General features: G+C 53.0%; 1 protein-coding gene across 2 annotated transcripts in view; it reads right to left on the reverse strand.

The window, feature by feature from the left end:
• Window positions 1-3,415: 3,415 nt before the first annotated feature.
• Window positions 3,416-12,500, reverse strand: part of LOC128382101 (lethal(3)malignant brain tumor-like protein 4) — an 18,256-nt gene continuing 9,171 nt past the window's right edge. The window contains exons 10-18 of one of the 2 annotated variants that reach the window (XM_053342087.1): window positions 12,257-12,367; window positions 11,453-11,597; window positions 11,241-11,340; window positions 9,406-9,534; window positions 9,252-9,332; window positions 8,857-8,930; window positions 4,354-4,517; window positions 4,209-4,271; window positions 3,416-4,118 (exon numbers count right to left, since the gene is read on the reverse strand). In XM_053342087.1, coding sequence (XP_053198062.1) covers window positions 3,432-4,118; window positions 4,209-4,271; window positions 4,354-4,517; window positions 8,857-8,930; window positions 9,252-9,332; window positions 9,406-9,534; window positions 11,241-11,340; window positions 11,453-11,597; window positions 12,257-12,367 — 1,554 coding nt within the window. In that variant the 3' untranslated portion in view covers window positions 3,416-3,431. Of the gene's footprint in view, window positions 4,119-4,208; window positions 4,272-4,353; window positions 4,531-8,854; window positions 8,931-9,251; window positions 9,333-9,405; window positions 9,535-11,240; window positions 11,341-11,452; window positions 11,598-12,256; window positions 12,368-12,500 lie in introns of both variants that reach the window. The other variant, XM_053342086.1, reaches the window with a different exon arrangement.

The raw sequence follows: 12,500 nt of genomic DNA on the forward strand, positions 1-12,500 counted from the left end.
TCCTCTCATCCTCCCTCCTCTCTGCTGTTCCAACATCCTCCCTCCTCTCATCCTCCCTCCTCTCTGCTGTTCCAACATCCTCCCTCCACTCATCCTCCCTCCTCTCATCCTCCCTCCTCTCTGCCGTTCCAACATCCTCCCTCCTCTCTGCCGTTCCAACATCCTCCCTCCTCTCTGCTGTTCCAACATCCTCCCTCCACTCATCCTCCCTCCTCTCTGCCGTTCCAACATCCTCCCTCCTCTCTGCTGTTCCAACATCCTCCCTCCACTCATCCTCCCTCCTCTCTGCCGTTCCAACATCCTCCCTCCTCTCATCCTCCCTCCTCTCTGCTGTTCTAACGTCCTCCCTCCTCTCATCCTCCCTCCTCTCTGCTGTTCTAACATCCTCCCTCCTCTCATCCTCCCTCCTCTCTGCTGTTCTAACGTCCTCCCTCCTCTCATCCTCCCTCCTCTCTGCTGTTCTAACGTCCTCCCTCCTCTCATCCTCCCTCCACTCATCCTCCCTCCTCTCTGCTGTTCTAACGTCCTCCCTCCTCTCATCCTCCCTCCTCTCATCCTCCCTCCTCTCTGCTGTTCCAACATCCTCCCTCCTCTCATCCTCCCTCCTCTCTGCTGTTCTAACATCCTCCCTCCTCTCTGCTGTTCTAACATCCTCCCTCCTCTCTGCCGTTCCAACATCCTCCCTCCTCTCTGCTGTTCTAACATCCTCCCTCCTCTCTGCTGTTCCAACATCCTCCCTCCTCTCATCCTCCCTCCTCTCTGCCGTTCCAACATCCTCCCTCCTCTCATCCTCCCTCCTCTCTGCCGTTCCAACATCCTCCCTCCTCTCTGCTGTTCTAACATCCTCCCTCCTCTCTGCTGTTCCAACATCCTCCCTCCTCTCTGCCGTTCCAACATCCTCCCTCCTCTCTGCCGTTCCAACATCCTCCCTCCTCTCTGCTGTTCTAACATCCTCCCTCCTCTCTGCTGTTCCAAGATCCTCCCTCCACTCATCCTCCCTCCTCTCTGCTGTTCTAACATCCTCCCTCCTCTCTGCTGTTCTAACATCCTCCCTCCTCTCATCCTCCCTCCTCTCTGCTGTTCCAACATCCTCCCTCCTCTCATCCTCCCTCCTCTCTGCTGTTCTAAACTACTTTTGATTTCAAAACTTGTTGATGAAGTGGTTGCCAAGCAACGGTTAGATACTGGAAGAAAATTAATTATTTGACAAATTCCGGTTTTAGAGAGAAGCCGAGAACATGAGTTTGAGTTTCACTCAGCTGACTCGGGATCAGCTGACTCGGGACCAGCTGACTCGGGACCAGCTGACTCAGAATCAGCGTCGGCACGGCTGGAGAATATTAGAATAGTTTTCTTTATCAGACAGAAACTTAAACTTCAGCCTCTCAGCAGCAACTCAGAGACGTTACCCACCAGCTCACACCACGGTTACCTGACGGCTTTACTCGCTAACGCTTTACTCGCTAACGCTAGCCCTTTACTCGCTAACGCTAACCCTTTACTCGCTAACGCTTTACTCGCTAACGCTAACCCTTTACTCGCTAACACTTTACTCGCTAACACTAACCCTTTAACACTAACCCTTTACTCGCTAACGCTTTACTCGCTAACGCTAACGCTAACGCTAACGCTAACCCTTTACTCGCTAACGCTAACGCTAACTCGATCAGGGGCTGAAAAAGTAAAAAACTCATAAAATATAAAATGAGAAGTGCAGGTTGTGATGTCAGGGAGGAAAGACTGAGCTGCGTCATTATTAATATGTATAAAGGAGCGGCAGTAGTCCAAGCAGATTCTGGGATGTCACTGTTGCTAGGAGACAAAAACAGTATCAGCCAATCAACGACCAGCACTCAGATCACAAACTTTATTGTTCAGATACGGACAGAAGAAGCAAAGACTGATTATTAATATCATGAGCTGTTACCACGGCAACCTGAGAGAGCTTGTAGAAACTGAGCGTGTGCGGCCCCGCCTCCTGTGACATCACACGGGGGCGGGGCTTCCTGACAGGACAGAAATACAAATCTATATATTTATATATAAAGTGTAAAATAAACTTCTGTAGACAACAGGATATAAATATAAACCAATCACAGCACGATTAGAACAGGAAGTGACCGTCAAAGTAAAGTCCTGAGAGACAGTCAGTGGGCGGAGCTACGGTGTGATGTCATCAACTATTTCCTGTTTTATTTTTGAGCCCTTAAAACAGCTAGCATTCGCTGATTAGCATGAAACACAGAATACAGCTGACGGTTCGTTACGATGAGATTTTCATCGCAGATATCCGCTAACGTGAAACTTCTCATCGCAGATATCAGCTAACGTGAAACTTCTCATCGCAGATATCAGCTAACGTGAAACTTCTCATCGCAGATATCAGCTAACGTGAAACTTCTCATCGCAGATATCAGCTAACGTGAAGCTTCTCATCGCAGATATCAGCTAACGTGAAACTTCTCATCGCAGATATCAGCTAACGTGAAGCTTCTCATCGCAGATATCAGCTAACGTGAAACTTCTCATCGCAGATATCAGCTAACGTGAAACTTCTCATCGCAGATATCAGCTAACGTGAAACTTTTCAGATATCAGCTAACGTGAAACTTTTCATCGCAGATATCAGCTAACGTGAAACTTCTCATCGCAGATATCAGCTAACGTGAAACTTCTCATCGCAGATATCAGCTAACGTGAAACTTTTCAGATATCAGCTAACGTGAAACTTCTCATCGCAGATATCAGCTAACGTGAAGCTTCTCATCGCAGATATCAGCTAACATGAAACTTTTCAGATATCAGCTAACGTGAAACTTTTCATCGCGGATAATTTCAGGTTAGCATTTTTGTAATCACGATACTTTTAGACTTTTAGAGTCTGCGTGTTAAAAACGTGTAAACTTGATATCAGCTGATCAGCTATCAGAGGCTGTTACCGTGGAGACGAACCTTAACCCTTCAATAAAAGACATTCTTTATATCTCACGTTACTTCGGCTTAGTGTTCGTTCGTCTCTGTCGGATATCGGACATTTAGTTTAGTTTTTCTTATTGATCAGAAAAAATACAAACGGACGACAAATTACCGTTAATTTACCGTTCTGCTTTTTTTACCGTTCTGCTTTTTTTACCGTTCTGATTTTTTTACCGTTCTGCTTTTTTTACCGTTCTGATTTTTTTACCGTTCTGCTTTTTTTACCGTTCTGATTTTTTTACCGTTCTGATTTTTTTGGGCCTTTTTTAGATTTTAGTACCTGAAGTTTTTCTTTGGTTATTTTGTAAACTGAAGGAGACGCTGTGACATCACCGCTGTGACATCACCGCTGTGACATCATGATTCCAAAGTCATTGAGTGGATGGAAAATTAAACCCCGCCCATATATTTGAGGGGGCGGGGCTTGTAATCAGGTGATTCTGGATTGGCTGCTGTCAGCTGTGGATGTCCTCAGCCTGTGATTGGCTGCTGTCCTCAGCCTGTGATTGGCTGCTGTCCTGAGCCTGTGATTGGCTGCTGTCCTGAGCCTGTGATTGGCTGCAGTCCTCAGCCTGTGATTGGCTGCTGTCCTGAGCGTGTGATTGGCTGCTGTCCTGAGCGTGTGATTGGCTGCTGTCCTGAGCCTGTGATTGGCTGCTGTCCTCAGCCTGTGATTGGCTGCTGTCCTGAGCCTGTGATTGGCTGCTGTCCTGAGCCTGTGATTGGCTGCAGTCCTCAGCCTGTGATTGGCTGCTGTCCTGAGCCTGTGATTGGCTGCAGTCCTGAGCCTGTGATTGGCTGCTGTCCTCAGCCTGTGATTGGCTGCTGTCCTCAGCCTGTGATTGGCTGCTGTCCTGAGCCTGTGATTGGCTGCTGTCCTCAGCCTGTGATTGGCTGCTGTCCTGAGCGTGTGATTGGCTGCTGTCCTGAGCGTGTGATTGGCTGCTGTCCTGAGCGTGTGATTGGCTGCAGTCCTCAGCCTGTGATTGGCTGCAGTCCTCAGCCTGTGATTGGCTGCTGTCCTCGGTGTGTTTGAACATCAGGATGGAGTTGTAGATCTTGAGGGCGGGACCCAGTTTGATTGACAGGAGCCTGACGATGTCCCGTTGGGTGAGCAGGAGGAAGGCCCTCCCATCGATTTGCTAGACAAAGACAGGAGCCAATCAGATCACAGCGTGTCAGATCTGAAGTGTGATGTCATTACCTCCGTAGCAGCCGATTGGTCCACTCACCTCGTCTCTGAACTGTTTGGCTTGTCCTTCGCAGCCGGGAAGAGACTCCACGAACTCCGACACCTGCGGACAGACAGACACACGTCACCATAGCAACCACAGCCGCTCACGTTGCTGGTTCTGGTCCGTGACCCGTCGGACTCACCTGCTGGACGCTCCAGTGCCGGACGGCGTCGGCGCGGAGACCCGCCACGCCCGGCAGCAGCTTGCGGTGTTGCTCCCAGCAGAGCGACAGGTCACGGCCCGGCTGAGCAGACATGGCCGACAGGAAGACAGACTGGTGCAGGACGGCCTGCAGGCTGGACTCTGCTGCAGGAGACAGACAGGTGGGACAGACAGGTGAGACAGACAGGTGGGACAGACAGGTGAGACAGACAGGTGGGACAGACAGGTGAGACAGACAGGTGAGACAGACAGGTGGGACAGACAGGTGAGACAGACAGGTGAGACAGACAGGTGAGACAGACAGGTGAGACAGACAGGTGGGACAGACAGGTGAGACAGACAGGTGAGACAGACAGGTGGGACAGACAGGTGAGACAGACAGGTGGGACAGACAGTCCTCAGACAGTCCTCAGTCCTCAGACAGTCCTCAGACAGTCCTCAGACAGTCCTCAGTCCTCAGTCAGTCCTCAGTTTTCAGACAGTCCTCAGTCCTCAGTCAGTCCTCAGTCCTCAGACAGTCTTCAGTCCCCAGACAGTCCTCATAGAGTCCTCAGTCCTCAGACAGTCCTCAGTCCTCAGTCCTCAGACAGTCCTCAGACAGTCCTCAGACAGTCCTCAGTCCTCAGACAGTCTTCAGTCCCCAGACAGTCCTCATAGAGTCCTCAGTCCTCAGACAGTCCTCAGACAGTCCTCAGACAGTCCTCAGACCCCAGACAGTCCTCAGACAGTCCTCAGTCCTCAGTCAGTCCTCAGACCTCAGACAGTCCTCAGACAGTCCTCAGTCCTCAGACAGTCCTCAGTCCTCAGACAGTCCTCAGTCCTTAGACAGTCCTCAGTCCTCAGTCAGTCCTCAGACCTCAGACAGTCCTCAGTCCTCAGACAGTCCTCAGACAGTCCTCAGTCTTCAGACAGTCCTCAGTCCTCAGTCAGTCCTCAGTCCTCAGTCAGTCCTCAGTCAGTCCTCAGTCCTCAGTCAGTCCTCAGACCTCAGACAGTCCTCAGACAGTCCTCAGTCCTCAGACAGTCCTCAGTCCTCAGACAGTCCTCAGTCCTCAGTCAGTCCTCAGTCCTCAGACAGTCCTCAGTCCTCAGACAGTCCTCAGTCTTCAGACAGTCCTCAGTCAGTCCTCAGTCCTCAGTCAGTCCTCAGACAGTCCTCAGACAGTCCTCAGTCAGTCCTCAGTCCTCAGACCTCAGACAGTCCTCAGTCTTCAGACAGTCCTCAGTCCTCAGTCAGTCCTCAGTCCTCAGTCAGTCCTCAGACAGTCCTCAGTCCTCAGACAGTCCTCAGACAGTCCTCAGTCCTCAGACAGTCCTCAGACAGTCCTCAGTCTTCAGACAGTCCTCAGACAGTCCTCAGTCCTCAGACAGTCCTCAGTCTTCAGACAGTCCTCAGTCCTCAGACAGTCCTCAGACCTCAGACAGTCCTCAGTCCTCAGACAGTCCTCAGACCTCAGTCCTCAGACAGTCCTCAGACCTCAGACAGTCCTCAGACAGTCCTCAGTCCTCAGACAGTCCTCAGTCTTCAGACAGTCCTCAGTCCTCAGACAGTCCTCAGACCTCAGACAGTCCTCAGTCCTCAGACAGTCCTCAGACCTCAGTCAGTCCTCAGACCTCAGACAGTCCTCAGACAGTCCTCAGACCTCAGACAGTCCTCAGACAGTCCTCAGTCCTCAGACAGTCCTCAGACAGTCCTCAGACCTCAGACAGTCCTCAGTCCTCAGACAGTCCTCAGACCTCAGTCCTCAGACAGTCCTCAGACCTCAGTCCTCAGACAGTCCTCAGACCTCAGACAGTCCTCAGACCTCAGACAGTCCTCAGTCCTCAGTCCTCAGACCTCAGTCAGTCCTCAGTCCTCAGACAGTCCTCATAGAGTCCTCAGTCCTCAGACAGTCTTCAGTCCCCAGACAGTCCTCATAGAGTCCTCAGTCCTCAGACAGTCCTCAGACCTCAGACAGTCCTCAGTCCTCAGACAGTCCTCAGTCCTCAGACCTCAGACAGTCCTCAGACAGTCCTCAGTCCTCAGACAGTCCTCAGACAGTCCTCAGTCCTCAGACAGTCCTCAGTCCTCAGACAGTCCTCAGTCCTCAGACCTCAGACAGTCCTCAGACAGTCCTCAGTCCTCAGACAGTCCCCAGTCCTCAGACAGTCCCCAGTCCTCAGACAGTCCCCAGTCCTCAGACAGTCCTCAGACAGTCCTCAGACAGTCCTCAGTCCTCAGTCCACAGTCAGTCCTCAGACCTCAGACAGTCCCCAGTCCTCAGACAGTCCCCAGTCCTCAGACAGTCCTCAGACCTCAGACAGTCCTCAGACAGTCCTCAGACCTCAGACAGTCTTCAGACAGTCCTCAGACAGTCCTCAGTCCTCAGACAGTCCTCAGACCTCAGTCAGTCCTCAGTCCTCAGTCCTCAGACAGTCCTCAGACCTCAGACAGTCCTCAGTCCTCAGTCCTCAGTCCACAGTCAGACCTCAGACAGTCCTCAGACAGTCCTCAGACCTCAGACAGTCTTCAGACAGTCCTCAGACAGTCCTCAGTCCTCAGACAGTCCTCAGACCTCAGTCAGTCCTCAGTCCCCAGTCCTCAGTCCTCAGACAGTCCTCAGACCTCAGACAGTCCTCAGTCCTCAGTCCTCAGTCCACAGTCAGTCCTCAGACAGTCCTCAGACAGTCCTCAGTCCTCAGACAGTCCTCAGACCTCAGTCAGTCCTCAGACAGTCCTCAGACAGTCCTCAGTCAGTCCTCAGTCCTCAGTCCACAGTCAGTCCTCAGACAGTCCTCAGACAGTCCTCAGTCCTCAGACAGTCCTCAGTCCTCAGTCAGTCCTCAGTCCTCAGACAGTCCTCAGACCTCAGACAGTCCTCAGTCCTCAGTCAGTCCTCAGACAGTCCTCAGACCTCAGACAGTCCTCAGTCCTCAGACAGTCCTCAGACAGTCCTCAGACAGTCCTCAGACCTCAGACAGTCCTCAGTCCACAGTCCTCAGACAGTCCTCAGTCCTCAGACAGTCCTCAGACCTCAGACAGTCCTCAGACAGTCCTCAGACCTCAGGCAGTCCTCACACAGTCCTCAGTCCCCAGTCCTCAGTCCTCAGACAGTCCTCAGACCTCAGACAGTCCTCAGTCCTCAGTCCTCAGACCTCAGACAGTCCTCAGTCCTCAGACAGTCCTCAGACAGTCCTCAGACCTCAGTCAGTCCTCAGTCCTCAGACAGTCCTCAGTCCTCAGTCCTCAGACAGTCCTCAGACCTCAGACAGTCCTCAGTCCCCAGTCCTCAGACAGTCCTCAGACCTCAGACAGTCCTCAGACAGTCCTCAGTCCTCAGTCCTCAGACAGTCCTCAGACCTCAGACAGTCCTCAGGTAGTCCTCAGTCCTCAGACAGTCCTCAGTCCCCAGTCCTCAGTCCTCAGACAGTCCTCAGACCTCAGACAGTCCTCAGTCCTCAGTCCTCAGACAGTCCTCAGTCCTCAGACCTCAGTCAGTCCTCAGTCCTCAGTCAGTCCTCAGACCTCAGACAGTCCTCAGACCTCAGACAGTCCTCAGACCTCAGTCAGTCCTCAGTCCTCAGAGAGTCCTCCATGAGGTCTCCTCTTAACGGAGCAGGATTGTCCTTCTGTCTCCTGAAGCTCACCATCATCTCCTTTGACCTAACCCTAACCCTGGACCCAACACGGACCTAACCCTAACCCTGGACCCAACACAGACCTAACCCTAACCCTGGACCCAACACGGACCTAACCCTAACCCTGGACCCAACCCGGACCTAACCCTAACCCTGGACCCAACACAGACCTAACCCTAACCCTGGACCCAACACAGACCTAACCCTAACCCTGGACCCAACACGGACCTAACCCTAACCCTAACCCTGGACCCAACACGGACCTAACCCTAACCCTAACCCTGGACCCAACACAGACCTAACCCTAACCCTGGACCCAACACGGACCTAACCCTAACCCTGGACCCAACACGGACCTAACCCTAACCCTGGACCCAACACGGACCTAACCCTAACCCTGGACCCTAACCCTGCCTACAGTCGGTCCTCTTAGTGTCTCCTGCTGACGTCTCTCTCTCTGAGCAGACAGACGGGCATCATGTGACCATCTGCTGATCAATCAGCTGATCAATGATCAATAAGAGCTGAACAGAGCTGCTCCACAACCAACACCAAGTTTCCATGACAACAGCCACTTCATCTGCCTACTGTTACCATGGAAGCACAATGAAGAGGAGCGAGGGAGGATGCTGTGTGTGTGTGTGTGTGTGTGTGTGTGTGTGTGTGTCTGCAGTCAGTGAAGTGAAGCTGTTCTGTTGCTATGGTTACCTGCAGTTGAATACACCTGTGTACTGATGCAGACCTGAGAATCAAACTGATGTTTCAGCTGATTGACGAAGAGGAGAATCACTGTGTGTGGTTGCCATGGTTACTCACTCCTTAGCAACCACACAACGTGATAAACATCTTATGACTCTGGTTGTACCTGGGCCAAGGGCGTGGATGTTAAGCTCCTCCTCTTCCTGTTTCACACGAATGAATTTGGTTGGCTGTGACAGTCTGAGGGGCGGAGCCAGAGGAGAGAAGGAAGTCCGTTATTAAAAAAGTAGAAAAAATCTGAAAAAGTATTAAGATTAAAAAGACAAAACTAAAAGTAATAAAAGTAACATTTGAGATGATTGAATATGAAGTGTCTGCATTATAATGTGTTATATAATGCTTTATATAACTGCAGATCTACCCACACACACACTCCACTGATGCTCATCCTATAAATACCAGCTGACACGTGAAGAAGATCTTTGATCTGAAAGCTGAAAGCACGGGATGAGTCCTGCTGGCAGCCAATCAGAGCTCCTTCTTCACCTACACCTGTCTCACCTGTCGGTCAGTCGTCGTCTCTTCCCCAGCGGCAGCAGCAGAGACTCGCCTCCCGACTCCGTCTTCACCTGGACGCCTTTCCTGTTGGACAGAGAGATGAGAGGGAGACCCGAGCGTACAGAGAGAGGGAGACACACATACAACTGCAGCTCACCTGTCTGACTGGTTGCCATGGTGATGCAAGGTGATGGGTACCAGGGTGATGACTCTCTCTCCTCCCAACCTATCAGGAAGCACCACCTCCTTACGCATGTTGATGTCTGAGTACGGACATCCGAAGGCACTGAGAGACAGAGGAGAGGAGACATGACTCGGCAGGTAGAGACTCGGCAGGTAGAGACACGACTCGGCAGGTAGAGACACGACTCGGCAGGTAGAGACACGACTGGGCAGGTAGAGACATGACTCGGCGGGTAGAGACACGACTCGGCGGGTAGAGACTTGGCAGGTAGAGACATGACTCGGCAGGTAGAAACACGACTCGGCAGGTAGAGACTCGGCAGGTAGAAACACGACTCGGCAGGTAGAGACTCGGCAGGTAGAAACACGACTCGGCAGGTAGAGACACGACTCGGCAGGTAGAGACACGACTCGGCAGGTAGAGACTCGGCAGGTAGAGACATGACTCGGCAGGTAGAGACACGACTCGGCAGGTAGAGACACGACTCGGCAGGTAGAGACACGACTCGGCGGGTAGAGACTTGGCAGGTAGAGACATGACTCGGCAGGTAGAAACACGACTCGGCAGGTAGAGACTCGGCAGGTAGAAACACGACTCGGCAGGTAGAGACTCGGCAGGTAGAAACACGACTCGGCAGGTAGAGACACGACTCGGCAGGTAGAGACACGACTCGGCAGGTAGAGACTCGGCAGGTAGAGACATGACTCGGCAGGTAGAGACATGACTCGGCAGGTAGAGACATGACTCGGCGGGTAGAGACTCGGCAGGTAGAGACTCGGCAGGTAGAAACTCGGCAGGTAGAGACTCGGCAGGAAGATACTCGGCAGGTAGAGAAACGACTCGGCAGGTAGAGACTCGGCAGGAAGATACTCGGCAGGTAGAGAAACGACTCGGCAGGTAGAGACTCGGCAGGTAGAGACACGACTCGGCAGGTAGAGACACGACTCGGCAGGTAGAGACACGACTCGGCAGGTAGACTCGACTCGGCAGGTAGAGACACGACTCGGCAGGTAGAGACACGACTCGGCAGGTAGAGACACGACTCGGCAGGTAGAGACACGACTCGGCAGGTAGAGACACGACTCGGCAGGTAGAGACACGACTCGGCAGGTAGAAACACGACTCGGCAGGTAGACTCGACTCGGCAGGTAGAGACTCGGCAGGTAGAAACACGACTCGGCAGGTAGAGACACGACTCGGCAGGTAGAAACACGACTCGGCAGGTAGACTCGACTCGGCAGGTAGAAACACGACTCGGCAGGTAGAGACTCGACTCGGCAGGTAGAGACACGACTCGGCAGGTAGAGACTCGGCAGGTAGAGACACGACTCGGCAGGTAGAAACACGACTCGGCAGGTAGAGACTCGGCAGGTAGAGACTCGGCAGGTAGAAACACGACTCGGCAGGTAGAGACACGACTCGGCAGGTAGAAACACGACTCGGCAGGTAGAAACACGACTCGGCAGGTAGAGACACGACTCGGCAGGCAGAGACACGACTCGGCGGGTAGAGACTCGACTCGGCGGGTAGAGACTCGGCAGGTAGAGACTCAGCGGGTAGAGACTCGGCAGAGACTCGGCAGAGACACAACAGGTAGAGACTCGGCAGGTAGAGACTCAGCGGGTAGAGACTCGGTGGGTAGAGACTCGGCAGGTAGAGACTCGGCGGGTAGAGACTCGGCAGGTAGAGACTCAGCAGGTAGAGACTCGGCAGAGACTCGGCAGGTAGAGACTCGGCAGGTAGAGACTCGGCAGAGACTCGGCAGGTAGAGACTCGGTAGAGACTCGGCAGAGACTCGGCAGGTGTACCTGTGGTGTCCGGTGTATCTGGCGCCCTTGATGTGTCCGACTCCTCGGCAGCCGGCTGTGGGACAAACACCCTGCGAGGGGGAGGAGAGGGGGGGGGAGTCTGTCTCACACACAGGGGTCAGAGGTCAGAGGTCAGAGGTCAGAGGTCAGGTTAAGGACAACAGTTACATGGATGCTTGTGACTGGTGAGGACCTGTCTCTCTCTCTCTGACCTGTCTCTCTCTGGGACCTGTCTGTCTGACCGGGGGGGGGCTCCAGCGGGTGTCCGGTCCGCTGACACCAGCCGACAGGATGTAGATCACACAGGTCGCTGTCACACCACACGTCAAACTGCTGAGACCAGCCGTCATAGTGCACCTACACACACACACACACACACACACACACACACACACACACACACACACACACAGAGAGAGAGACACACACACACACACAAACACACACACACACACACACACACACACACACACAGAGAGACACACACACACACACACACACACACACACACACACACACACACACACACAGACAGACACACTGATCAATACAGCATGATGTTGAGACAGACAGGTAGACAGACAGGTAGACAGACAGACAGGTAGACAGACAGACAGACAGGTAGACAGACAGACAGACAGGCAGACAGACAGGTAGGCAGACAGACAGGCAGACAGACAGGTAGACAGACAGGTAGACAGACAGGTAGACAGACAGACAGACAGGTAGACAGACAGACAGGCAGACAGACAGGTAGGCAGACAGACAGGTAGACAGACAGGTAGACAGACAGGCAGACAGACAGGTAGACAGACAGACAGGCAGACAGACAGACAGGTAGACAGACAGGTAGACAGACAGGCAGACAGACAGGTAGGCAGACAGACAGGTAGACAGACAGGTAGACAGACAGGCAGACAGACAGGTAGACAGACAGACAGGCAGACAGACAGGTAGACAGACAGACAGGCAGACAGACAGACAGGCAGACAGACAGACAGACAGGTGGACAGTACCTTCACCCTGTAGTCGTCTGTGTCTGTTACCGTGGCGACGCGGACCAACATGGGGTTCCTCCTATCGACCGCCTCCAGCTTCTGGTTGGCCTGGAAACTGTGTGGAGCTCTCTGATTGGACAGAGGCAAGGCATCATCAGTCAGTCATCATATGCAGCTTTCTGATTGGACCTGAATGCTGTCAATCATCTTCTCCCCTTCTCTACCTCCTCTCCTCCTCTCCTTCTCTACCTCCTCTCCTCCT

This window comes from Scomber japonicus, chromosome 21 (assembly GCF_027409825.1).
Source record: "Scomber japonicus isolate fScoJap1 chromosome 21, fScoJap1.pri, whole genome shotgun sequence".
NCBI lineage: Eukaryota > Metazoa > Chordata > Actinopteri > Scombriformes > Scombridae > Scomber > Scomber japonicus.